The sequence below is a fragment of the Somniosus microcephalus genome, chromosome 13, assembly GCF_052327205.1.
Source record: "Somniosus microcephalus isolate GS21.2 chromosome 13, FLI_Smic_1.0, whole genome shotgun sequence".
NCBI classification, from domain to species: Eukaryota; Metazoa; Chordata; class Chondrichthyes; order Squaliformes; family Somniosidae; genus Somniosus; species Somniosus microcephalus.
In genome coordinates, this window is record NC_140999.1 from 196,220,454 (window position 1) to 196,247,916 (window position 27,463).

The 27,463-nt window shown below is 48.7% G+C and overlaps 1 protein-coding gene across 1 annotated transcript in view; it reads left to right on the plus strand.

The window, feature by feature from the left end:
* LOC147108950 (ATP-dependent chromatin remodeler CHD6-like) overlaps positions 1-27,463 on the plus strand; it is a 60,271-nt gene that overhangs the window by 17,870 nt on the left and 14,938 nt on the right. Inside the window, exons 8-18 of the mRNA XM_086005937.1 lie at positions 924-1,053; positions 2,569-2,635; positions 4,232-4,292; positions 8,203-8,422; positions 9,206-9,411; positions 12,788-14,329; positions 17,261-17,415; positions 17,944-18,165; positions 22,098-22,529; positions 26,570-26,758; positions 27,279-27,419. Coding sequence (XP_085862063.1) covers positions 924-1,053; positions 2,569-2,635; positions 4,232-4,292; positions 8,203-8,422; positions 9,206-9,411; positions 12,788-14,329; positions 17,261-17,415; positions 17,944-18,165; positions 22,098-22,529; positions 26,570-26,758; positions 27,279-27,419 — 3,365 coding nt within the window. The remainder of the gene's footprint in view (positions 1-923; positions 1,054-2,568; positions 2,636-4,231; positions 4,293-8,202; positions 8,423-9,205; positions 9,412-12,787; positions 14,330-17,260; positions 17,416-17,943; positions 18,166-22,097; positions 22,530-26,569; positions 26,759-27,278; positions 27,420-27,463) is intronic.

Sequence of the window (27,463 nt, forward strand, 5' to 3'; positions counted from 1 at the left end):
CAGGGGGTCCCCGGGAGTGGGTCGGTATTTACAGGGGGTCCCCGGGAGTGGGTCGGCATTTACAGGGGGTCCCCGGGAGTGGGTCAGTATTTACAGGGGGTCCCCGGGAGTGGGTCAGTATTTACAGGGGATCTGTCCATATATCAGTTTGAAAAGCACTGCTGAGGAATGATATAATGGTGAGGTAGTATTGTGTTAATGAAACTTTTTTGGATTGTCTGACTTGAACGATTTCCCATTAAATCACGTCATTGCTCTCTACACGCACGGGCTTGCTTAGCTGAAACCTGGTACAAAAGGACCGTGTGCATGTTTTATGCCTCAGGACCTTCCTAGAAATTTAACAGTGGAGCTGACTGATGCCTCAGCGAGTAAATGTACTGCCCGAGTGTTGCTGAGCTGCTCAGACCTGGAAGGTTTAAGGATTGATCCCAGTGCTGGTTCTGTGCTTAGCTTTGGTGAGCTTGAGCTAGTGAGAGGAGCGGGGGGGAGGGGTGGGACTTATTTCAAGTTCCTGTTCCAGATTACTGTCCAGTGAACACTGGACTGTACCTATGTGTGGATTAAAAACTGAAACCCTCAGCAGGTCAGGCAGCATCTGTGGAGAGAGGAAGGTCGAGTTAATGTTTCCGGTCGATGACCCTTTGCCAGATTTCCAGCACCTGCAGTATTTTGTCTTTTGTTTCCGCTTTGTCTGGGTATTGGGTGAGCAGAGGACGAGGCTCGGCTGTGATGCCACAGTCCAGTGACCCACTGACACTCACCAACTGAGTTTGCACAAGTTATGGCCACTGCAGTGAGATATTTGTTGTTAGTTAGTCGGCATTTCCGTAACAGTGGAGTGGAGCCTCTTGTACAGTCAGCTCCTCTGATGCACGTTGAACTGCGGAGGCTTGCCGTGACCCGGCTGTTTCTCTTTGCAGGTTACGAGCGATATAATGCGATGAGAGCAGACCCAGCACTTTGCTTCCTCGAGAGGGTTGGCATGCCCGATGAAACCTCATTAGCAGCCGAGCAAGGAGGTGTCGACCTGCCACCAGACATAACCGAAGGGTAAAACCATGACGTGTGCCGGGGGAGCAGGGTGGGAAACCAATGTTGGGCATAAGGCAGTGCGAGTCACTAACCTGGAGCACCGCGCTTTCATTCTGAGCAGGCGCTCCCTTGAGAAGCGGTCAGTGGCGTCGGCCTCATCTCTGGGCCAGGTGGTCATATGTTCAAGCCAAGCTCCAGGAGTTGGAGCACATTATCTAGGCTGACGTGCTAGTGCAGCACGGAGGGATTGTCAGAGGTGCCGTCCTTCATGTGAGCTGTTAAACTGAGGTCCCGATCGGATAGTTCAGGTGCTTGTTGAAGATCCCAGGGCACTATTCAAACAGGAGCTGTGAGTTCTCGATGTCCTGCCCAATGTTCATCCATCGACTAACGCCATTTAAAATCAGCAGGTTAACTAGTCATTTGTTACTTTGCTGTTTGCTATGTAGGTGAGCAGCAGGATCCTACAATCACCACCTGAAAAATATATTTTAAAAAACTTAAATTTCTATAGCGATTTTCACTAACACCGGATGTCCCAAAGCGCTTTACAGCCAATTAAGTACTTTTTGAAGTGCAGTCACTGTTGTAATGTAGGAAACATGGCAGCCAATTTACGCACAGCAAGTTCCCACAAACAGCAATGTGCTAATGATCAGATAATCTGTTTTAGTGATGTTCATTGAGGGATAAATATTGGCCAGGACGCCGGGGAGAACTTCCCTGCTCTTCTTAGAAACAGTGCCGTGGGATCATCTACATCCACCTGAGAGGGTAGACGGGGCCTCGGTTTAACATCTCATCCAAAAGCCGGCACCTCCGACAGTGCAGCTCTCCCTCAGTATTACACTGGAGTGTCAGCCTAGATTTTTGTGCTCAAGTCTTTGGAGTGGGGTTTGAACCCACGACCTTCTGATTCCGAGGCGCAAGTGCTACCCACTGAGTCACGGCTGACACTAACATATAGTTGCTTTTATACTATTTTAAAAATGCAAATTTAAGTAAGGTTTGAAAGAGACCATGGTCATTCAACATTCTGGAAGCCAAGGCTGCTTCAGCAGCACCTCCCAAACCCGTGACCTCCCATCACCTAGAAGGACAAGGGCAGCAGGTACATGGGAGAACCGTCATCTCTAAGTTCCCCTCCGAGTCACACGTCATCCTGACTTGGAGATATATCGGCCGTTCCTTCATCGTCGCTGAAGGAACTCCCTGACCTAACAGCACTGTGGGAGCACCTTCACCACACAGACTGCAGCGGTTCAAGAAGGTGGCTCACCACCATCTTCTCAAGGGCAATTAGAGATGGGCAATAAATGCCGGCCTTGCCAGCGACTCCCACATCCCAAGCGTGAATATGGAAAAGCAGCTGCAGACTCTGCGGCCTGTGAGGTACAGTCTGCATGAGCTCAAGGTTTCGGACACTGTATTTTGATGCAGTATATCTCTGTAGTCCTCAATAGGTAGATTGGGGCCAGGGTTTCTCTCCAGCGGTTTCTGTAAGTGGGTAATGCTTTGTGTGCTGAATTTTAGGGTTGACCTGTGTAAAGGTGATGACTCCGAGTTGAAGTCTGACGGGCAATTTAAAGACCAACCAGATGTGAGTATGATGTCTTTGAGGTTATTTGGTGCATGATTTGTTTCTTTAAATCTGAAATCTCCCCATCTCTTCTAGTTGTCTTCAGTTTTATTTATTTCTACAGTGGTCTCCCCTCCTCCAGCTGGAGTGCAGTTCCATGGCCACCAGCCTCCCTCCAGCACCGCACTGTGGTAGCTGTTCCTCCCGAGAGTCTGGATACTGACTGTCCGCTGACTCCTATTTGTGGGGGTATTGAAGATGCACACATCCAGCAACTGATCAATGGATAGTGATCAGGAGCAGGAGTCTTGCTTAATCTCCTCCCAGGGGTACAGAAGCTAGCTGTAGCACTGCTATCGCTGCTGTGGCTAAGATCATGGGAACAAGAGGGAGGCCATTCAGTCCCTCGAGCTTGTTCCTCCATTTAGTTAGATCATGGCTGATCTGTAGTTCAACTCCATTTACCCACCGTAGCTCCATATTTCTTGATGCCCTCACCCAGCAATAATCTGTCGATCTCAATTGACCCTCAGCATTCGCAGCTTTTTGAAGGAGACGGTTCCAGATTTCCACTCTTTTTGCGTGGAAAAAGTGCTTCCTGATTTCACTCCTAAACAGCCTAGCTCTAATTGTAAGATCGTGCCCCCTTGTTCTGGATTCCCCACCTGAGGAAATAGTTTCTCTCTATCTCCACTATTACATTCTTCTAACAATTTAAACACCTCAGTTAGATCATCCCTCAACCTTCGAAACAAGGGAATACAAGCCTAGTTCACGCAACATGTCTTCATAATTTAACCCTTTTCACCCCGGTATCATTCTGGTGAATCTGCGCTGCACCCTCTCCAAGGCCAATATATCCTCCAGAGCGGAAAGCTGTACTCCAGTACCTTAGCACAGACCAGGAACTGAACTCTCCGCAAATGCATCTCATTCCCTCTTGGACCCATTTAAACTGTCTGCTCCAATGGCTTCTCTGCTAACTTATTCCACAGCGACATTACTCTTTAACAAGTTTCCACCTGACTTCCCTTTTTATCCCCTAACTTCCTGCTTTGCTACAGCTGCATGGACAGAGAGCTCGTCATTTCCTGCTGGTTTATAGAACCTTGGGGCGGAGCCAGGGATTTATAAACACTGCCTATATACAAAGAAAGTGATTACGTTCTCATTGGCCTCAGGATGTGCCTATTTGCAGCAATTCAACCTTGTATTCTTAAAGGGACATGCCATGAGTGTAGAGCTCCAGCTTAACAGTAGCGTGGTACACGGTGCGTTGCATGGTATAATGCTCCTGTCAACTGCCCAAGTACAATGTAACAGGAGATCGAGTAGTGAATAATGTAATATGCCTGGATCAGCCTGGTCAGTTTCCCTTCAAAGTTCTGAAGATTGAGTCCACAAACTGACGGCAAGATTGCTGGCGGCAGCAACCGGCGCCTGAAGGCGGGGTAGCGACTCTCTCGGGCTTGGGTGGTGTGTGACACAGCGGCATCAGTAAAAGGCATGGGAAGGAGATGGGGAAACGAGTCTTGCTCTAACCCTAGTTCCTGCCCTCCACCCCCATTCCTAAAAGAAGTGATTCTCTTGTAGTTAATGGAATGTGTTGTCCTACAGGAAGATGCAATTTCCTGCATTGAATCGGGGATTATGGAGAAAGGGGAAGACTCCATTATAGGTAAGTTATATGGATGGTGAGTGCGTTGTATTAAAGTTACATCAAGTGTACAGTACAAAAACAGGCCATTCGGCTCAACCAGTTCATGCTGGTGTTTATGCTCCACTCGAGCCTCCTCCCGTCTTTCCTCATCGAAATCTATCAGCGTAACCCTCTATTCCCTTCTCCCTCATATGCTTGTCCAGCCTCCCCTTAAATGCATCGATACTATTCGCTTCAACCACTCCCTGTGGTAGCGAGATCCACATTCTCACCACTCTCTGGGTAAAGAAGTTTCTCCTGAATTCCCTAATTAATTTCTTGGTGACTATCTTATATTGATGGCCTCTAGTTATACTCTTCCCCACAAGTGGAAACACTCTCTCTCTATCCACTCGATCAAAATCTTTCATAATTTTAAAGACCTCTATTAGGTCACCCCTCAGTCTTTTTTCAAGAGAAAAGAGACCCAGCCTGTTCATCCTTTCCTGATATGTATACTCTCGCATTTCTGGCATCATCCTTGTAAATCTTCTCTGCACCCTCTCCAGTGCCTCTATATCCTTTTTATAATATGGAGACCAGAACTGTACGCAGTGCTCCAAGTGTGGTCTAACCAAGGTTCGATACAGGTTTAGCATAACTTCCCTACTTTTCAATTCTATCCCTCTAGAAATAAACCCTAGTGCTTGGTTTGCTTTTTTTTAATGGCCTTGCTAACCTGTGCCGCAACTTTTAGCGATAAGCTGCACAGGCAAATGTAAATCTATTGTCGAGGCTTGACTTGACTCCAGAGCGAAGTGGAGTGAGACTCCATGAAGGAGCAAGTTTGAACTCGCTTTGTTCCAGAGTGGGGTTGAGCCCCATTCTGGTTTCACACTAATGTTGCTGTGCTTTGCACCAACATTCTGGTTTTACACTATTGTTGCTGTGCTTTGCACCAACATTCTGGTTTTACACTATTGTTGCTGTGCTTTGCACCAACATTAAACGTATTATGCAAATGTACCCTAAGAAGTTTTCACGGTGCATTCTGACCGCTTCATAGGAATTTATTAAGGGAGTTAGTTCCCTGTGGGTCTCTACTTGTCTACGTCCCCAGTTAGTTCCCTTCTACTTTGCTATTTTACAACTTGCATCGAACCTACAGCACAGAAACAGACCATTTGGCCCAACTGGTGTTTATATTCCACACGAGTCTCGTCTCACTCTAATTACCACTTCCTACCCTATCCCCGTGTCTCTCTATTCCCTTCTCCCTCATGTATGGATCAAGCCTCCCTTTTAAAGCGGGTGGAATTACATAAATAACTTTTTTAATAAGCACTTTGAGAAAATCTGCTTCGTACTTGTGTTAACGTTTTGCCAGTATTTACCCAGCATTCTGCTCTGCCCAGCTTTCTCTTTTTACCATTAGTTTCTAGTTCCCTATTCTATCTTCATATCCTCACTATTTCAACTTTTATTTTACAATTTTGATTTATGAGCAGTAATTTTACCTGGAGTTCTTGACCGGAATTATAAGCCTGACATCGGTAGTGGGGAAAATGCTAGAGTCCATTATAAAAGATGTAATAGCAGAGCACTTGGAAAACAGTGACAGGATTGGACAAAGTCAACATGGATTTACAAAAGGTAAATCATGCTTGACTAGAATCTACTGGAATTTTTTGAAGATGTAACTGGTAGAATAGATAAGGTAGAAGCAGTGGATGTGGTGTATTTGGACTTTTAGAAGGCTTTCGATAAGGTCCCGCATAAGAGATTAGCGTGCAAAGTTAAAGCACATGGGATTGGGGGCAAGGTACTGACTTGGATAGAGAACTGGTTGGGAGACAGGAAACAAAGAGTTGGAATAAACGGGTCTTTTTCCGAGTGGCAGGCAGTAACTAGTGGGGTACCGCAGGGATCGGTCCTAGGACCCCAGCTATTCACAATATATATAAATGATGACCTAGACGAGGGAACTAGATGTAATATCTCCAAGTTTGCAGATGAGACAAAGCTGGGTGGGCGTGTGTGCTGTGAGGAGGATGCAGAGAAACTCCAGTATGATTTGGACAGGTTGGGTGATATGGCAGATGCAGTATAATGTGGATAAATGCGAGGTTATCCACTTTGGTGGCAAAAACAGGAAGGCAGATTATAATCTGAACGGCAATAGATTGGGAAAAGGGGAAGTGCAACGAGACCTGGGTGTCCTTGTGCACCAGTCGCTGAAGGTAAGCCTACAGGTGCAGCAGGCGGTTAAGAATGCAAATGGTATGTTGGCCTTCATAGCGAGAGGATTCGACTACAGGAGCAAGGATGTTTTGCTGCAGTTGTACCGGGCCTTGGTGAGACCACACCTTGCGTATTGTGTGCAGTTTTGGTCGCCTTATCTGAGAAAGGATGTTCTTGCCATGGAGGGAGTGCAGCGAAGATTCACCAGACTGATACCCTGGGATGGCAGGAATGACGTATGAAGAGAGATTGGGTCGATTAGGCTTGTATTCGCTAGAGTTTAGAAGAATGAGAGGGGACCTCATTGAAACTTATAAAATTCTAACAGGACTAGATGCAGGAAGGATGTTCTCGATGGCGGGGGAGTCCAGAACCAGGGGTCACAGTCTAAGGATAAGGGGTAAGCCATTTAGGACAGAGTTGAGGAGGAATTTCTTCACCCAGAGAGTGGTGAACCTGTGGAATTCTCTACCACAGAAGGCAGTTGAGGCCAAATCATTAAATATATTCAAGAAGGAGTTAGATACATTTCTTAAGGCTAAAGGGATCAAGGGATATAGGGAGAAAGCCGGGACAGGGTACTGAATTTGGATGATCAGCCATGAACTCATTAAATGGTGGAACAGGCTCGAAGGATCGAATGGCCGACTCCTGCTCCTATCTTCTATGTTTCAGTCGATCGTACAAAATCAAATATTGAGAAATTTTAATTTTTAAATGTTTTAAGCAATTCAGAGGCTCCTTAAAAACGTTTGGACTTCATGACCCGCTTGAAACTTGTTTAGATGATGGCAAAATTGATTTATCCTTGTTTCATCCGCAATCTTACCAGAAATTTAGGGTGAAAAAGGTGTTTTTAATGTTCATTTTTTGTGAAAGGTTCATTAAAAATCTTTAAATTCTTTCTAGTCTCATTGCAGCTTTGACAGAAGAAGTTGCTCTAAGTTTCTCTTTCCCTCTTCAATGTTGTCGTTAAACATGCAACAATAAAATAAAATAAACTCTAACTCCAAACGGAGCTCAAATAAGAAAGTGAATAAAGTGGTTAAACTTCCTAAGAAGGCGGTGAGGTTATCTCTCCCCAGTACAATAGCAAAATACTGCGGATGCTGGAAATCTGAAATAACAGAAAATGCTGGAAATACTCAGCAGGTCAGGCAGCATCTGTGAAGACAGAAACAGAGTTAACATTTCAGGACTGCGAGGGGCCGTGCGGCGGAGCGGGCTCGAGGGGCCGTGCGGCGGAGCGGGCTCGAGGGGCCGAATGGCCGACTCCTGCTTCTATTTCTTATGTTCTTGCCTCTACCATGGTGCCATTGCTCATCGAGCAGTAAGGAATCCTCTGTCCCAAAGGGGTTAAAGCAAAGTGGCAAGAGTCCAAACATTTTTTAAAAGCCAGACGGAATATCCAGCTTGCTCCGGCATTATTGTAAGAATAATCCAGATCAAAAGGCAGTTGGACATGTTCTTGAAGCGGACTCATTTTCAGGGCTATGGGGGAAAAGCTGGTGTGAGAGACTAAATTGGACAGCTCTTTCAAAGGGCCGGCACAGGCACGCCAGGCCAAGTGACCGCCTCCTGTTCTGTAAGATTCTCTGCTCCAAGGGTTGAGCTGTCTGTCAGTCTGGAATATTATGGGTTGTAGTTACCTGGATTTTCTGCTCCGTATTGGCTAACCTGTATCTCCAACGGTTTGTTTCCATTGAAGCCCAGGATGGTACCGACATTGACCGCCCGCAGTGGCCAGTTGCATCAGTGCTCACAGCTCGCCTCCGCCGCCTCATCACAGCCTACCAGCGCTGCAATCGCAAGGAGCTGGTGAGGATGGAATCGTTGGCTCGCAGTAACCGGCGTCGCTGGTACCCACAGGACGAGATCTGGGGGAGAGTACCAGAAATGGACATTGTTACCATGGAAATACAGCAACGGTAAGAGCTTGTGGATTTTTAAAACGCAGGGGTCCAAATAATTACCATATTGATGTGGGTTTAGGCCACGCACAAAACCTGAGAGAGAATATTAACAACAGCAACAACAACTTATATTTATATAGCCCATTTAACGTGGTAGAACGTCCCACGGTACTTAATGAGCGATATCAATAAAAACATAAGCAGCATCCCAAAATTAAACTGATCATTTGCTTTAAAAATGGTGCAGTCTTTGTGCAAGTACAGTACAATGGAGCTGCTGTTTGTTTCATTCCTTGTAATGTGGTGTGCAGAGTAACTTGGATAATTTGAGTGAATTTACAAATTGTAATAAATTAATTCCTAACACTGTCCTTCCGGAGCAGTAAAGTTCTTTCTGGCTCTGCTCATGTTACAAGAACTTTACTCTGAGGTACAGATTCTACTAGTTTACAGTAAGTGGTCCATTTTTCCCCCAACTCACCCTTCCCCCTCCTGAAGGCATTGTCCGCTGCTAGTGTTCGAGTGTGTGTGCGAGTCCGGACACGGAGTGTTGACCAGCTAAAACTTTACAGGACAGAAGGAGGCCGTTCAGCCCAACACGCTCCTAAAAGACCTATCCACTTTGTCGCATTCCCCCTGTGGCTGGGGGGGTAGGGAAAGTGGAGACCCATCACAAAGCTCACTGTCTTGACTTGTTCACTCCCCAATGGCTCTTTGTAGTTTCGCAGTCATTTGCTAATTGCACGATGAGAATCGCTCTTGGCCTTGTCCAAAAATTATCGGCTTATTTTTTTTTAGATGGACGAGGAGGGAGCAGACAGATTTCTATCGTGTGGTCTCGACATTTGGTGTGGTGTACGATCCTGACAAGAAGCTGTTTGACTGGAACCAGTTCCGCAGCTTTGCCAGGTTGGAGAGGAAGACGGATGGGAGCCTGGAGAGGTATTTCCGAAGCTTCGTGGCGATGTGCAGGAACGTGTGCCGGCTGCCTCAGAGGAAAGACGGTGAGAATCCCGATGAGTTGCTGTTCCATGGTGTGTTGAATCTCAATCCCGCTCACGGTGCCCTGGTTCCCAGCTAGCTGAGTCAGGCAGACCGGAAGGGGCCCAGGTTCCTTCCTGCCCCTGTGTTGAGTTGGCTGATCTCAGATGGAGCAGTAGCAGAGCCGCTACCATTGACCTCAGCGACTCTAGAGTGGGGATGGGGAAAAATCAGTCACAATTCTTGCTTCCGATAGAGCCAAGTGACTCTTGCTGAAAAGTGAATGGGTGGGCATGGGGTGATGGGCTTGGGTTGGTTGTCCATGCACTCGCAGGTGGATAAGCTGCTGGCGAGCGACTGACAATTGTACTTCAACATGAGTCTGTGCCTTAGGGGGGGGGGGGGGGCGAATGGAATTGAGGGGGAGAGGGGAGGAAATGTAGGGGTAGATTTTGCCGAACCTGTCGGGAAGAAGGCGGGACTTCCCCTTTCGGGTTTTTGACCCGCCTACTTCGACGTCCGGCCAATCTGCGCGATTTTCCCTTGATTGACCTTGTTGAGCCCGCCCAGCGGGCTCAGCAGGCCAATTAAGGGCCACCTGGCAACAGGTGACGTCACAGACTGCAATTTCATCTGTCAAGAGATCTTGACAGATGAAATATCGGTGTCTCACAGCTGTTTGAAGCTGTGAAACACTGACACTCTGAGTTCTGACATGAGTCATTCTGCACAGACTCAGTTAGAACTCTCAGCAGCACTCAAAGCTGAAGGCTGTCACTTTTCACAGATCGCAGCCGTTCAGCTTTAAGTGCCGGCTGAGTGATGGGCTCCCGACGGCTGCAGGAAGAAAGGCTGTTAAGGTAAGTACAGGTAAGTAAAAGTTCTTTACACACTTTAGACACACCAAACACACTTACCTTTACACTCATGCACCCATCACTCACCTGAGCGCCGACATCGCGACTCCTCCAACTCCTTCAACCCGACGGCCCGCCGCTCCAACCTGGCGTGGTTTGGAGCCGTCGGGAAACCCACACGAAACCCCTCAAAATAGGGATTAGGCTAAAAACTGCCTGTTAACTACCTGTTAACAGGCAAGTTAATTGGCACTAATCCCTTCCCGCCTGGTTTCAGCGGTCCCAGTGCGGGGCGGGTACCCGCCGCCCCTGAAACTTACTTTGGGTGGGATGGTGTCGGGACCCCCAAATTCAGGATTTCCCCCCCCCCCCCCACACGCCTGAAACCCCGCCTGACGGCTCCCCGAAAATCTAGCCCGTAGTCTTTAAAACCGGATGGATTCTAACCCACACCAGAATGAGTGGATGAACTCGTCAGGTGCAGGCTGCTTGGCATGGTTTTATATTCCATTGTCTCATCTGTTGCAATTCTGCATTAAGCCAGATGGGTCCCCAGTCCAAACTGAGCTATACCTAGTGAATTGCCCATCTCTAGTTGCCCTGTGAAGCTGGTGATGGGCACAACTGAGTGACTTACTTGGCCATTTCAGAAGGCAGTTAACCACGGTGGTGTGGGACTGGAGTCACATACGGGTCCAGACTGGGTAAGGACGGCAGGTTTCTTTCCCTAAAGGACATTAATGAACCAGTTGGTTTTTACGACAATCCGATAGTTTCATGGTCACTGCTACTGATCACAGGTTTTTATTTTCCCAGTTTTAAAAAAAACAATTCAAATTCTCAAACTGATTTGAACTTATGTTTTCTGGATTCAGTAACATAATGTGAATAAAGAAGGATAGGGTTTTTTAAAATACAAAAAGTCTTGGGGCTTGTTATACTGAACAGGCACTGCTGTTTCATGTAGAACCTGTGTTCAAATCCAGCTGATGAGATGAACGTCCACTCTGTAGTTCTGCATGACATGAATCTGGGGCAGTTGCAATCTGGTTCCTAATGCTTGTGGACCCTTAGTTGTCCTGAACTGGGGCAAAAGTGGGAGTAAATGGGCACTGTCCCTGGAGAGGTGGCAGGATGGCTGTGTGGGGAATGGCATGTGGTGGTGCTGTGTCAACACTCTGCGCTTCAGGTTAAGGCATGTTGTGAGGGTGGAACAGAAGATCCTTCGAACTCCCGCTGTCCCTGAGCTGTACTTGCTGACTCGGCGTGTCCGAGATGGGGAAAGGGTTCCATTCCCCAGCAGTTGCCTCACTTAGCTTGATCAGAACATAAAGTCTCAGTTGATTCCCAGCGTCTGCTAATCATAATCATAATCAACTTTTATTGTCATTGTTAGTGCACAAGTGCAGTACAACGAAATGTAGGCTTGCGGCTCCCGAGAGTGTACATTTAGATTAAGACATTTAAACATTCAACATACATTTGGCTTGTAATACATTAACATAAACATAATAAAGTGCATTGGCAGATGTGCAGGCTTTAGAGTTTATTTGTGGAGTTCAGTAGGATGACAGCCCTGGGAAAGAAGCTGTTCCTAAATCTGGTCGTACGGGTGCGAATGCATCTGTAGCGTCTCCCAGATGGCAGGAGGGCGAACAGACTGTGGCTGGGGTGGGTAGGGTCTTTGATGATGGACCGTGACCTCCGTAGACAGCGTTTCTGGTATATGTGCTCTATGGTCGGTAGCCAGGTGCCGGTAATGCGTTGGGCAGTTTTGACTACCCGCTGCAGGGCTTTCCGGTCATAGTAGCTACAGCTGCCATACCATACTGTGATACAGTTTGTCAGGATGCTCTCTAATGTGCAGCGGTAAAAGTTAGAGAGGATCAGGGGTGACAGGTTACATCCCTTCAGCCTCCTTAGGAAATATAGGAAATAATGTGGTATTTTGTAAGTTGCTGAATATTTCAAAATGGAATTCTAAGTAGGGTCGAGTTGGCTTCGATGTTGGGCCTGATGATGAGAGACTGGAACCAAGTCAACGTCTGCGGCAAACGTAATAATCTGATACCCAAGCCTGACAGGCAAGCTGGAGTCCTCCAGTGTTGTTGATGACTGACCAGCCAACTTGGCTCAGTGATGGGACCTGGAGGGTTTGACCTGTCACTGGGCTGGGATAACCTTACCAGCCAATGCCCGAAATGGCCCTGGCTGGATAAGCAGTGCGACGCACGCCAGTACTCTACGTATTCTTGACTGGTCAAGACTTCAGCACACATTGTTTGGGGGGAGGCCCTAAACCTTGGCTTTTACCAACCTGTGCCTCGGTTCTCCTGGCTTTATGTCAGTGAGGTGTGCGCATGTACTCTACATCAGACAGACAAACTCTGTGTGGGTTTCTTGCTAATTTAGTCTGGAGACGGAACATGAAGCCGGGTTTCTGCCTGTGTCTCACATCTGGCTGATGAGAAATACCCGAAGTGAAACCACAGAGGTGAATTTACGAAGCATGATTTGCTAACTGACTTTTTTACTGTTTCAGAGGCTTCAGATCCGAGCATTTTCGTCGAACCCATCACTGAAGAACGCGCTTCAAGGACTCTGTACCGGATTGAGCTGTTGCGGAAAGTTCGGGAGCAGGTACTCCGGAACCCACAGCTGAACGAGAGGCTGAAACTCTGCCGCCCCAGCCTGTACCTGCCGGTGTGGTGGGAGTGCGGTAAACATGACCGGGACCTGCTAATCGGCACGGCCAAACACGGCCTCAGCCGGACAGACTACTACATCCTGAACGACCCTCAGCTTTCCTTCCGAGAGGCCCACAGGAACTACGTGCAGAATGGGAGCACCTACTTCCAGAATGTGCCAGCGCCTTACAGCCAGTCCTCGCTCAATCTCAGCCAGTCTGCTTCCCCTGCGTCCACTGTGCTCACTCTAGGGGAGAAAGACAATATTGAGCAGATCGACACAGAGCAGGAGAAGATGGATGAGGCTTTGGAAGAACCGAGCCCGGAGGCAGGAATGCTCAGCCTCTGTTTGGAAGTGAAGAGTGAACAGGGTGCTGCTGATCCCGCAAGCAAGTGCGATGCTTCCCAAGCTAATCCAAGACCGTGTGACCCGCTGACGGTGAGGGGTGAATGGGGAGCTGTAAGTTGCATACAGGCTGGATTTTACAGTGTGCCACATGCACACATCAAGTCTAAGGGGACAAATGACTTGGGCGGAAACTGCAAAGAGGATGATGGAGTGGACAGTTTACGAAATCCCATCCTTGAATCTTGCAGCACTGCAGAAACTGTACCGCTGGCGAACTTGCAGCCTGTGTGTGTTGGTGGCACCCAAACTACACTGAACTGTCTAAACTTTCTGCAGGTGAAATCCAATGGAGTGTTGGAAGTGCAGACTGTATCGGAGGAGATGGTGGGCAGTGTAGCACCTGTGTGTGGTATTGCTGCAGTACAGCCTGTGTTGGACACGGTGCTTGGTGTGATTGCTAAGTGTGACCTGGCACAGCACGCGCTGGTTAAAGCTGAGAACAGATGTACGAAAGATAAGAGTTCAGCGGAGGTCGTAATGGTGGAAAGTACCTACAACACGCAGGTGAAATACCTGGGCATAGGGGTCACGCAGACCGCAGCCAATGGCACAGACAAACCGCGGGGTGAAATCAGCCAGCTGGCCGATTCAAACTCTTCAGCTGCTGCAGCCAGAGGTCCGGAGGCTGCTGATGGTTTGAAACTGACCGAAGCTGTGACCGGCAGTGAGCGGCAAGCTGCAGCCGCGAATGAGAGCAACACAAGAGAAGAGGCGGGGAGCGCGGTCAGTGCACGCACTGAATCGTATCACGCACGGATCGAGGTGGCTGCTGCGAAATGCTTGCCAAGCGGACCTCAGTCCTTCGGAGCTCCTCGTTCCATCGTGAAGATGGTGCAGGGAGAGCCGGGGTTGCCCTCGGTCCATGTAGGAGTTGTCCCCATAAAGCGGGAGCTGACGATCAGGCATCTCCTCGAGGACTGCAGCAAGGAACACGACAGTCCGTGTGAAACCGAAGAAAAATCTGAGGAAGATAACTCTCAGCCTGAAGGTAACTGCTTTTCATTCTGTTCAAATTAGAAAAAAGGGCCGAATATTACAGGGATCTCGAGTATCAGGAACCCTTAAAGTACAAGCTGTACGGGAGAACTTTCTTAAATTTACTTTAAACTTATTGTAGTCTTTAATAAAATGTAGAGTTTGCACCTATGAACATTTACAGTTAGTGTTAGCGAGCTACTAACCGTGGGGGCATCACAGCTGAGCGTAATCCTGGACACATACAGAAAGATATAAAAAGCAAACTTAGGAGCTAAAAGGGTTAAATTTTATGGCCAGGTTGCACAGACTAGGCTTATATTCCCTTTAAGTATAGAGGATTAAGGGGTGATCTAATTGAGATATAATTAGTTGACTGGGTCGATAGAGAGAAACTATTTCCTCTGGTGGGGGGAGTCCAGAACAAGGGGGCAGAACCTTAAAATTAGAGCCAGGCCGTTCAGGGGTGATGTCAGGAAGCACCTCTTCACACAAAGGGTGGTGGAAATCTGGAACTCTCGCCCCCGAAAAGCTGTTGAGGCTGGGGGGTCATCTGAAAATTTCAAAACTGAGATTGATCAATTTTTGTTGGGTAAGGGTATTAAGGGTTACGGAACTTGGCGGGTAGATAGGGAGTTGAGATACAGGTCAGCAATGATCTAATTGAATGGTGGAGCAGGCCCGAGGGCTGAATGGCCTCCTCCTGTTTCTTTAGGACTGAGGTCAGGAAGCACTTCACACACAGAGAGCGATTAATAACTGGGATGGTCACCAGGTGGGGTATCGGAGTTAAAACTTTAGTGATTGAAGGAGTTTGGGGGCTGAAGGTTCAGTTCTATGGTAAAGGCACTATATAAATGCAAATGGATGTTTCTGTGGAAGGATATGCTAGGTGGTCTAAATAGGCTCATTTATCATTGCGAAAGAACAATTTACATTTATTTAACATAGAAAAATGTCCCAAGGCACATCACCGAAACCTAAACTAGACATACATCTACCTGACTGAAATTCTGATGGATCAGTCGTCAAGAAAAATGTCCAGTGTTGTGAAATGTTAGGAGGATCCTTGGACAAAGGCTGTGAGGGGAGCAGTGGAGACTCCCTGACTTGCTATGTCGCGACCTTTGAATGCCCTTTGAGATACTAAAACCAGGTCCTGACTGCCTGTTCAGGTAAATGTTGACATTCCTACAGAACCACTTCAGGGAGTCCTCCCAGAGTCCAGGCCAACATTCCCCCTCGATCAATACCAACAGAACCACTTCAGGGAGTCCTCCCAGTGTCCAGGCCAACATTCCCCCTCGATCAATACCAACAGAACCACTTCAGGGAGTCCTCCCAGTCCAGGCCAACATTCCCCTCGATCAATACCAACAGAACCACTTCAGGGAGTCCTCCCAGTGTCCAGGCCAACATTCCCCCTCGATCAATACCAACAGAACCACTTCAGGGAGTCCTCCCAGTCCAGGCCAACATTCCCCTCGATCAATACCAACAGAACCACTTCAGGGAGTCCTCCCCGTGTCCAGGCCAACATTCCCCTCGATCAATACCAACAGAACCACTTCAGGGAGTCCTCCCAGTGTCCAGGCCAACATTCCCCTCGATCAATACCAACAGAACCACTTCAGGGAATCCTCCCCGTGTCCAGGCCAACATTCCCCCTTGATCAATACCAACAGAACCACTTCAGGGAATCCTCCCAGTCCAGGCCAACATTCCCCTCGATCAATACCAACAGAACCACTTCAGGGAGTCCTCCCAGTGTCCAGGCCAACATTCCCCTCGATCAATACCAACAGAACCACTTCAGGGAGTCCTCCCAGAGTCCAGGCCAACATTCCCCTCGATCAATACCAACAGAACCACTTCAGGGAGTCCTCCCCGTGTCCAGGCCAACATTCCCCTCGATCAATACCAACAGAACCACTTCAGGGAGTCCTCCCTGTGTCCAGGCCAACATTCCCCCTCGATCAATACCAACAGAACAACTTCAGGGAGTCCTCCCCGTGTCCAGGCCAACATTCCCCTCGATCAATACCAACAGAACCACTTCAGGGAGTCCTCCCCGTGTCCAGGCCAACATTCCCCTCGATCAATACCAACAGAACCACTTCAGGGAGTCCTCCCAGTGTCCAGGCCAACATTCCCCCTCGATCAATACCAACTTCAGCTGGTCGTTGCCTCTGATGCCGAATGTGTTGAATTACATTGAAATTACACCATGGCCGAACCAGTCAGTGTTGGTGTTTATCCTTCACGTGAGCAGTATTCCCAATCCATGTATCTGTCCTGTTCCTATATCGCTTTATTCCCCTCTCCTTCAACACTGTCTAAACCATTCTTAAATGTTGACCTGATCCTTGCTTCAATCACTAACTCTTGCAGTGAATTTCACAGCCTGGCAGCCCTCTGTGCAGAACAAAGTTTCTCCTGCACTCTGTCTTAAATTTCTTACATTTAATCTTGTATCTGTGTCCCCTCGTTCTAGACCCTCAACTACTGTTTCTGTCTATTGTGTCCCAATCATTAATAATTTTAAACACCTCATTAATGCCACATTTCCCAACACTTAAAACAAAAATTCATTCCTTGCGTGAAGCACTTTTGAGACGCTTCAAGGAATCGGAACTTAATTTTTTTAAATTGTTTTTGGGCAACACTGGCAGGGCAGCATTTATTGCCCATTTCTAGTTGCCTTGAGGGCATTAAGAGTCAAGTATGTAGTGTAGGACTGGGGTTATATGTTCCCTGGAAGACGTTAGAAAACCAGTTGGGTTTTAATGACAGCTCGGCAATTGACAGATTACTAGATTTATTGAATTCAGTTTTACAACTTGCCACAGCAAGGTTTGAACCGGAAACCTCTGGGTTGCTTGTCCAGGACCATAACCACTAGGCTACTGTTGCACAAGCCCAGTTATTATGTTGGTCTTCTCAGCTATCCCACTGAAGAATTTTGATGAGGAGAGCAACACTTCTACCAGCCTTGTTCAAGACGAGATCCAGGACAACCTCCTTCAGGATGTCCGCGAACCAACCATCGCTCAGCTGCTTCAGGAGAAGACGCTCTATTCTTCTGCAGAGTGGCCAAAGGTGAGTGAACAGAGACAACAGCTTCACGTACAGGCAGCTGGGGGGATAGAGTTTTACTCTAATCTGGGCTGACACTCCAGTGCTGCACTGTCGAGGGTGTTGTCTTTCAGATGAGACGTTAAACCGAGGCCCCGTCTGCCCCCTCAGGTGGACGTAAAAGATTCCATGGCACTATTCAAAGATGAACAGGGGAGTTATCCCCAGTGTCCTGGCCAATATTTATATCTCAACCAGCACAAATTATCTGAGCATTTGTCTCATAGCTGTTTGTGGGAGCTTGCTGTGTGCACATTGGCTGCCACATTTCTTACAGTGCAACAGTGTCTACACCTGAAAAGTACTTCATTGGCTGTTATATGCTTTGGGACGCCCTGAGGTTATAAATGCAAGTTATTTCTTTACTTCTGTTCACGAATTGCATGAGAATATTCTGCCTTTGATCTGAGCTGAACTTTGTTCTCTTTACCAGTAACTGGCCTTCACATTTGCGCTGACTGCTGTTGTATTTTTATATTTTCATCCTCTCAGGATCGAGTCGTCATAAACCGCATCGACAACATCTGCCACGCCGTGCTGAAAGGGAAATGGCCGTCGGCGCAGCAGCAGAACCTCGAGCCTCAGGGCGTGATGTATTCCATGGCGGCTCCGGCAGAGAGCCTGAACGTGAGGAGCTGCCTCAGTGTCCCAGTGCAGGCTGCACACGCCCTCAGCTTTGCTGATGGCTCCGTCTCCTCCCATCAGCTTACAAAGGCAAGTCGTGTGGCTGTCTCCACCCCTAAAGCTTTCCTGGGGCTGTTGCCTGGCCTGTTCATCGTGACATTGACATTGCTGGGAGCAGATTAGCTGCACGACACGTATCGTAAAATCATACAAGACAGAAGGAGGCCATTCGGCCCATCCTGCTTGTGCCGGCTCTTTGAAAGAGCTCTCCAATTAGTCCCACTCCCCCTGCTCTTTCCCCAGAGCCCTGCAAATTTTTTCCCCTTCCACTATTTATCTAATTCCCTTTTGAAAGTTAGTGTTGTGGGCCCTGACCTGAGCAGGATCAATGCGTTATGATGCTCATTTGATTCCTTAAAAGCAGCTAACCTCCCCTGCTCCAAACCCCCCAATCCATCACCTGTTCTGGCGTTAACCTTATTTTTTTTCCAATGAGAAGATTTATTTTCTTAAATGAGGCATTGAGACAATTGTAGGATTTTCTCTCAGCGCTGCGTCACAGTGCGTGGGGATGATTACCATCCCCTTCGATTTGGCTATGAATTGTGCTGCCATGCGATCTAGAGACAAGGATATAAAGTACCTTAGTAAAGAAATGCACTGTGGATTTACAGCATCTCTGCTCACCCTGTGATCACCCTTCAACACTCTGACACGTGGCTGCTTGTTCCCCATTCACTTTAACCCTGTTCCCTGTTACTTTGCAGTGTCTCCCCCTTGACCCTATTGCAGGCTGATGATGTCAATGGCTTCATGTTCCTCAGGCAATGTCCCCCTTCTTTTCAAACCTCCTTCCTGTCATCACCCCTTCTTCAAAACTATCACCAATCGGGTCTCTCCAGGTACTGCCCCGTGTCCCTTTCCTCGCCGAGGTTTTCGAACCCAGCTCTGTGCCCATTTCCTGTTTGAATCCCTCCAGTTCGGCTTCTGCCTTTCTCACGTCCCCGAACAGCCCTAATCTCAGCCACGGCAGTGACTGTGTGACGTTGCCCCTCCTCGACTTCCTCCGCCTCGCCACAGCCTTTGATACAGTCGACCGTGCCGTCATGCTCCATTGTCCAACTCCATGGGACCTCCCTCACATTTTAAAATCTCCAGATGGGGGCATCGCTGGCAAAGCCAGCATTTCTTGCCCATCCCTAGTTGCCCTGAGAAGATGGTGGTGAGCCTTCTTCTTGAACCGCTCTAGCAGTTTGATAAAACTGAGAAACATAGAAGATAGGAGCAGGAGTAGGCCATTCGGCCCCTCGAGCCTGCTCCGCCATTCAATGAGATCATGGCTGATCATCCTAATTCAGTACCCTGTCCCTGCCTTCTCCCCATATCCCTTGATCCTTTTAGCCTTAAGAAATATATCCAACTCCGTCTTGAATATATTTAATGAACTGGCCACTTCAGAGGGTAGTTAAGAGTCAACCGTTGGTGTGGGACTGGAGTCACCTATAGACCCAGACCAGGTAAGGACGGCAGGTTTCCTTCCCTAAAGGACGTCAGTGAACCCGTTGGGTTTTTATGACAATCCGACAGCTTCATGGTCACTTTTACTGATGCCAGATTTTTATTTCCAGGTATTTTAAAATTGAGTTCAAGTTCTCAAACTGCTATGGTGGGATGACCTCACGTACTCAGAATCACAGAATCACAGAAAGCCCACAATGCAGATAGAGGCCATTTTGGCCCATCGAGCCTGCACCGACACATATCCCACCCGATCCCCATAACCCCTACACCGACACATATCCCACCCGATCCCCATAACCCCTACACCAACACATATCCCACCCTATCCCCGTAACCCCACGTATTTAATCCCCCTAACACTAAGGGTTAATTTATCATAGCCAATCAACCTAACCTGCACATTTTTGGACTGTGGGAGGAAACCGGAGCACCCGGAGAAAACCCACGCAAACACGGGGAGAATGTGCAAACTCCACACAGACAGAAATCACAGAAACCCCACAGTGCAGATAGAGGCCATTTCGGCCCATCGAGCCTGCACCGACACATATCCCACCCGATCCCTGTAACCCCTACACCAACACCAACACATATCCCACCCTATCCCCATAACCCCACGTATTTAATCCCCCTAACACTAAGGGTCAATTTATCATAGCCAATCAACCTAACCCGCACGTCTTTGGACGGAAACCGGAGCACCCGGAGGAAACCCACGCAAACACGGGGAGAATGTGCAAACTCTGGAATACTAGTCCAGTAACACCACGCTACCATTCCACACTTATCCAAACAGACAATTTCAGCAACTGTTTCTCATCCCGCTCCATATTATCACCTCTGGAGTTATTCCCGCCCCCAGCAACCAACAAGGATGTGTCCTTCACCCCCCTTCTCCTCTTCATTGATCTGCTGCCCATCGGTGACATCACCCGCGGGCACAGTTTCCGTTAATGCTGATGACACCCAGCTCTCTCTCTACACCACTTGGCCATCTGCGTACTGTAAGTCTGCCTGTCTGACTTCGTCATGGGTGATTTGTATTTTCCTCCAACTGACCATCAGGAAGACTGGAACCATAGTTTTCAGCCCTGTCATAAACAATGTTCTGCTACCACTGATTGAATTCCCCTCCTAGCCGTTTGATCGGACAATAACATCGCTGTCCTCCTTGACAAAGTTGACTACACATCATATTAAATTTAGAATCCTCATCTTCAAATCCCTCCACGTCCTAGGCCCAGCCCATTCTATCTCTGAACCTCCTCTGGTATTAAACCTCCCCCGCGCCCATCTGACTTTGCCTTTTTGTTCATCCCCTTTGCCTCTCCCCATTGGTAGTGGAGCCTTGGCCCCTCTTTCTAGAACACTCTCCCTAAACCTCTCCCCTCCTATAAAACACCCTCTGGATAAGCATGTCCTCGACCAAACTTTTGGCCACCTGTCCTAGATTCTCCCTCCATTGCTTGGTGCCCAGACTTCTACCCTTTTCCATTGGAGAAGTGCCTGGGAGGTTTTATTTTGATGTTAAAGGTGCTGCCTGAGTGCGAGTTGTTGGAGCAGGACTGCCAGATTGAGGGCAGTTTTGGGTGTGGATCGATTGCGAACCCATTTAAGCACGTGGAGCTGTTTGTTGGAAGCGACACACACCAAATACGTTCCAGTACATTTCTCAAAAGCAAAGAGGAGTGTCACTGCAAATGAGTGCGAGTGGCCAAGTCTGCACTCCAAACCCGAAGCACTGATTCCCTGATTGTATCTAAGCCTGGGTAAGTTCACTGAACCACACCAACTTGGAAGCTGGGATTCCATGGCCTCTGATTCCATTCCACTGCCGCCTTTGATGGAGAGCAACAAAAGGAGTCGGAACAGCTGCACGGAGACCCAGTCGTGTCAGCGTCCCACAGCTAGGCAGGCCATGAATGGAGACCGAGGTTAAATGGGAGGTGGGCTACACCTCGCTCCCCCGGCCCACATCTGACTGCTGTATCCCTTGTTCTAGATCAGGGGTTCCCAAACTAGCACACGACACATCTCCGAGGCTTCGTGGGAGAAATCGTCTAATGGGGGATTTTATTTATTTACTAATTTATTTATTACATTTTTATAATAGGCTACTCAGATGAAGCTTTAAAACACTCTGGGAATTTGTTAAATAAAGTAGTTAATTTACTTCATGATGTACCAATGAGAGCACAGAGTCAATGACGTACAGATTTCTCGGTCCAATCACCAGACACTACAGCGTGGTTTCAGTTGCCCAGCAACTGTCCCGTCTAAAGCTTGTGTGCTGGTAGGGGTACGCGGGCAGCTGGTAGATCTGGAAGGGGGGACACAAAAAGTAAAGTTTGGGCACCTCTTCTAGACTATGTAGGTACCCCACCATGAAGTGATTTTCATCCCTCGGCTCTGGTTTGTGTACAACTCCTGTGTGTGTTTTATTCTCCCAGTAAGTTTGTCACAAGTGTTGCTGACACAATGCAATTCTGTTTGGTAAGCAGGAGAGCTTACTCGCATTAACGTTCCCGAGGGATCAAAGGAGAAGGAGGCGGAAATACGAGTTTGAGACAGACCGAGGCGCGAAGAGGAAGAGCCTGGAGGAGGTTGTCCCATCTCTCACTCGCCCTCCTATCATTTTGAATGGGTGGCAAGAGACTGCCATGGACCTCTCGAAGGCGTCGGAGGAGGCATCTGGTTCAGTGCCGGTCATTATCAATACAAGCACGCCAAAGCTGGGATCGCTGGACCCCTCGACTGCTTTCAGGGCAGACATGGCCGGGATCCTGCAGGCAGGCCTCGTCCATCCAGTCACGGGACAGGTGATCAACGGCGCCTTTAGAGGGGATGACATGTCAAGGAGGAGGAGAGGGCGAAGAAAGAATGTCGAAGGAGTGGACATCCTCTTCATGAAGGAGAAAAAACCAGAGCACCTGGTACGTAGGCAAGAGTGATGTGGCGTGGTCGGTAAGGCAGAGCCGATGGCACAAGGAAATGGAATGCTCTTGCAGTCTGCAGCCTGTGATTGTGTCGAGCACTGTCTGGTTTGCCTTCCCACTCTCTGAATTCATGTTGAGTTTGGATGATGTGTTTGAGATGTGCCGTTGGAGTAAGAACCTTAAACCCCTTGAAACAATTCAGAACCAGAACCTATAATTGGAGGGGATAGAAACTGTGATCTGAATAAATTCCAGATGATTGTTCTGCCTTGGTAATGGGGCGACTGCCCCACCCCTCCCCTCCCCGCTGTATTTCCTGTTTAAGTCCTTCCCTCGGTAAGGTGTGTAGAAGATCCCTCTGGTGGCAGAGATGCAGCACCTTCTACATCTCAAAGACTCGAACCTCTGCTTCCCTTGAGGTTGTATGTGAGTGACGGGCTCGCCCTAGGACTGGCTGCTGATTGTGTAGAGTTCTGAAATAGATTTTCCCAGTACCATTTTATTGGGATTTTTTTTTGTCAGAACAGAGATTACAGGGTGATTTTTTTTTTCGTTCCTGGGATGTGGGCGTCGCTGGCAATGCCAGCATTTATTGGCCATCCCTAATTACCCCCGAGAAGGTGGTGGGGAGCCGCCTTCTTGAACCACTGCAGTCGGTGTGGTGAAGGTTACTCCCACAGTGCTGTTAGGGAGGGAGTTCCAGGATTTTGACCCAGCGATGGTGTGTGATTTGGAGGTGGTGATGTTCCCATGCACCTGCTGCCCTTGTCCTTCTAGGTGGAAGAGGTCGTGGGTTTGGGAGGTGCTGCCGAAGAAGCCTTGGCGAGTTGCTGCAGTGCATCTTGTAGATGATACACACTGCAGCCACAGTGCGCCGGTGGTGGAGGGAGTGAATGTTTAAGGTGGTGGATGGGGTGCCAATCAAGCGGGCTGCTTTATCCTGGATGGTGTCGAGCTTCTTGAGTGTTGTTGGAGCTGCACTCATCCAGGCAAGTGGCGAGTATTCCATCACACTCCTTACTTGTGCCTTGTAGATGGTGGAAAGGCTGATAGAGATGTTTAAAATTATGAAGGGACGGTACAGAGTAGATGGAAACAGGCTATTTCTAGAGATTGAGGTTCTAGTACAAGAGGACATGGATACAAGATTAAATGTAAGAAATTTAAGACCGAGAACAGGAGAAACGTTTTTACACCGAGGGTTGTGTGGCTGTGGAATGTGGGTTAGTGATTGAAGCATTGACCATGTCAATATTTGAGACTAGGTTAGGTGGGTGGTTAAAGGAAAGGGAAATAAAGCGATATGGGAACAGGGCGGGCACAGAGGATTAGGATGCTGGTCCTATGGGGCATAAACACCAACATGGACTGGTTGGGCTGAACAGCCTGTTTCTTGTACTTCTATGTTATTAGTGTGTTTGTATTGTCACTAGGCATGCATATCTTCTCCCAATACACTGTAGGAGATACCATGCAAGCCAATTTATGTTTAAATCTGAGCATGCGCTTCCTGTGTTAATCTTAATTCATCACTAATTCATCGCAGCATCAGTGACAGACGTGTAGTTACCAGAACTTCACCACAGAACAGCTTCCCTTTTTATAAAGTGCTTTCTTGTAACTGATGGCCCGAGGCACTTTAGGGGGCGAATGGTACACACTGAGCAGGAAGCTATAGGTAAGGCAATCAAAAGCATGGAGAGCGGTAGGTTTTGAGCAGGAGCAAGGTGGGAAAGGGTTTAGGAAGAGTATTCCAGAGTTCAGAAACATGGTCGGTGATGGATGGTAAATCAGAGGCCTTGAGGCAGTGTGTTTGATAGAACAGGGCGGTGGAAACAGATTCAATAATAACTTTCAAAAGGTAATTGGATAAATACTTAGAATTATATAGAATCGACAGCGCAGAAACAGGCCATTCAGCCCATCAGGTCCGTGCCGGTGTTTATGCTCTACACGAGCCTCCTCCCACCCTCTTCACCTCACCCTATCACCATATCCTTCTATTCCTTTCTCCCTCGTGTGTTTATCCAGCTTCCCCTTAAATGTATCTCTGCTATTCGCCTCGACCACTCCCTGTGGTAGCGAGTTCCACATTCTCACCACTCTCTGGGTAAAGAAGTTTCTCCTCAATTCAATTTTTTCAATTTCAATTTTATTTTATTTGTCACACAACCAAATACAACAAGTGAAATCCAGTCAGTGAAATGCTTTTTCCTTAACGAGCCGAGCGCACCAAGCAGCAAAGGACACTTAGCTGCTGGTACGCACGGAGCCCGCAAGGACGGCAGCCATCTTCATCGGCGCCATCACAATAGGGTCCGCTCTCGCCTCGCTCCGCCTTTCCAGAATTCCCTATTGGCTTTACTTATTTATGATCCCTAGTTTTGGATTCCCCCGTAGTATCTTCCTCTAATTGGGCCCTTCCGCCTTCAACAAATGGTTTAAATCATTAAGGAATGAACTTGAAGCGGGAACATTTGCAGGGCTATCGGGAAAGGGCAGGGGAATGGGACTAACTGGAGAGCTCTTTCAAAGAGCCAGCACAGGCCTGATGGGCCAAATGGCCGCCTCCTGTGCCGCACGATAGGCCGAATGGCCGCCTGTGCTGTACGATGGGCCGAATGGCCTCCTGTGCTGTATGATGTGCCGCATGGCCTCCTGTGCCGCACGATAGGCCGAATGGCCGCCTGTGCTGTACGATGGGCCGAATGGCCGCCTGTGCTGTACGATGGGCCGAATGGCCTCCTGTGCTGTATGATGGGATGAATGGCCTTCTGTGCCGTATGATGGGATGATTGGCCTCCTGTGCTGTATGATGGGATGAATGGCCTCCTGTGCCGTACGATGGGCTGAATGGCCTCCTGTGCTGTATGATGGGATGAATGGCCTCCTGTGCTGTACGATGGGCCGAATGGCCTCCTGTGCTGTATGATGGGCCGAATGGCCTCCTGTGCTGTATGATGGGCCGAATGGCCTCCTGTGCCGTACGATGGGCCGAATGGCCTCCTGTGCTGTATGATGGGATGAATGGCCTCTTGTGCTGTACGATGGGCCGAATGGCCTCCTGTGCCGTACGATGGGCCGAATGGCCTCCTGTGCCGTACGATGGACTGAATGGCCTCCTGTGCTGTATGATGGGCTGAATGGCCTCCTGTGCTGTACGATGAGATGAATGGCCTCCTGTGCTGTACGATAGGATGACTGGCCTCCTGTGCTGTATGATGGGATGAATGACCTCCTGTGCTGTACGATGGGCCGAATGGCCTCCTGTGCTGTACGATGGGATGAATGGCCTCCTGTGCCGTGTGATGGGATGAATGGCCTCCTGTGCTGTACGATGGGCCGAATGGCCTCCTGTGCCGTGTGATGGGATGAATGGCCTCCTGTGCTGTACGATGGGATGAATGGCCTCCTGTGCCGTACGATGGGATGAATGGCCTCCTGTGCCGTACGATGGGATGAATGGCCTCCTGTGCTGTACGATGGGATGAATGGCCTCCTGTGCTGTACGATGGGCCGAATGGCCTCCTGTGCTGTACGATGGGCCGAATGGCCTCCTGTGCTGTACGATGGGATGAATGGCCTCCTGTGCCGTGTGATGGGATGAATGGCCTCCTGTGCTGTACGATGGGCCGAATGGCCTCCTGTGCCGTGTGATGGGATGAATGGCCTCCTGTGCTGTACGATGGGATGAATGGCCTCCTGTGCCGTACGATGGGATGAATGGCCTCCTGTGCCGTACGATGGGATGAATGGCCTCCTGTGCTGTACGATGGGATGAATGGCCTCCTGTGCTGTACGATGGGCCGAATGGCCTCCTGTGCTGTACGATGGGCCGAATGGCCTCCTGTGCTGTACGATGGGCCGAATGGCCTCCTGTGCCGTGTGATGGGATGAATGGCCTCCTGTGCTGTATGATGGGATGAATGGCCTCCTGTGCTGTATGATGGGATGAATGGCCTCCTGTGCCGTACGATGGGCCGAATGGCCTCCTGTGCTGTATGATTCTGTGATGTGGGATTTTCTTTTTAATGAAGGAGGCGGAACTGTCGAAGCAGCTTTTCTCTGGGGCAGCCCGCTCTGCCGACAGCATGTCCAGCATGATGATTAAACTCCCCCAGGGTAAACAGCGACTGCCGACAGAGGAAGAGCAGAAAAACAAGAGTCTGATCGAGTGGCTGAGGCAGCACCCCACGTACACCATGGATGTGTCCAACCTGGCTCCTGTAAGTATACTGTCAGCATCTTTGGACAGGAAGGCAGGGGAAATCGGAGAGAAATAACAAATCGCCCTTTTCTACAGCTCCTTCATGTAACAAAACGCGCCAAGGCACTTTGTAGGGGCAGCAGTGGACATCAACCAGGAAATGAGGCCACTGACTGAAGGTAGTGGTCAGAGGTATGTTCTGAGGAGGGTTTTGAAGGAGGTGAGAGAGGTAGCAAACCAGACATTTAGGAGGAGACTGAGTGCCGGGACATTCTGGTTGAAACTCTGCCACTGAGGGTGTTGCAAAGGGAGGGACGTAAAATAGAGCAGAGACTAACAGGATTCATTTCCGAGACTTTATTTACTTGTGTGATAGTTTGCATGTGCAGAAATGAATGGGTGTGGTGCACCTCAACATGTCGCATAGGTGTTTTGTTAAAAGCTACGTGATGTTTTCTACCTCTTTCCCACCCATCTCTTCCTTTCCCTCCCTGCCCAACGCAAGGCTGGATTATCTCACTGTTCTGTTTCTGTGGCAGAATTGTACGGCAATTTTACACGGGCTTTCAGAGCGGCCCAAACAGAGGAGGCATCGCTGCAAGGATCCCAGCAAACTGGACATCAACACACTGACTGGGGAGGAGAGGGTTCCTGTCGTCCATAAGGGAAGTGGTAGAAAGGTAAGATAGTGTGTGGAGCTGGGGGTGTCATTCGAAAGGATTCA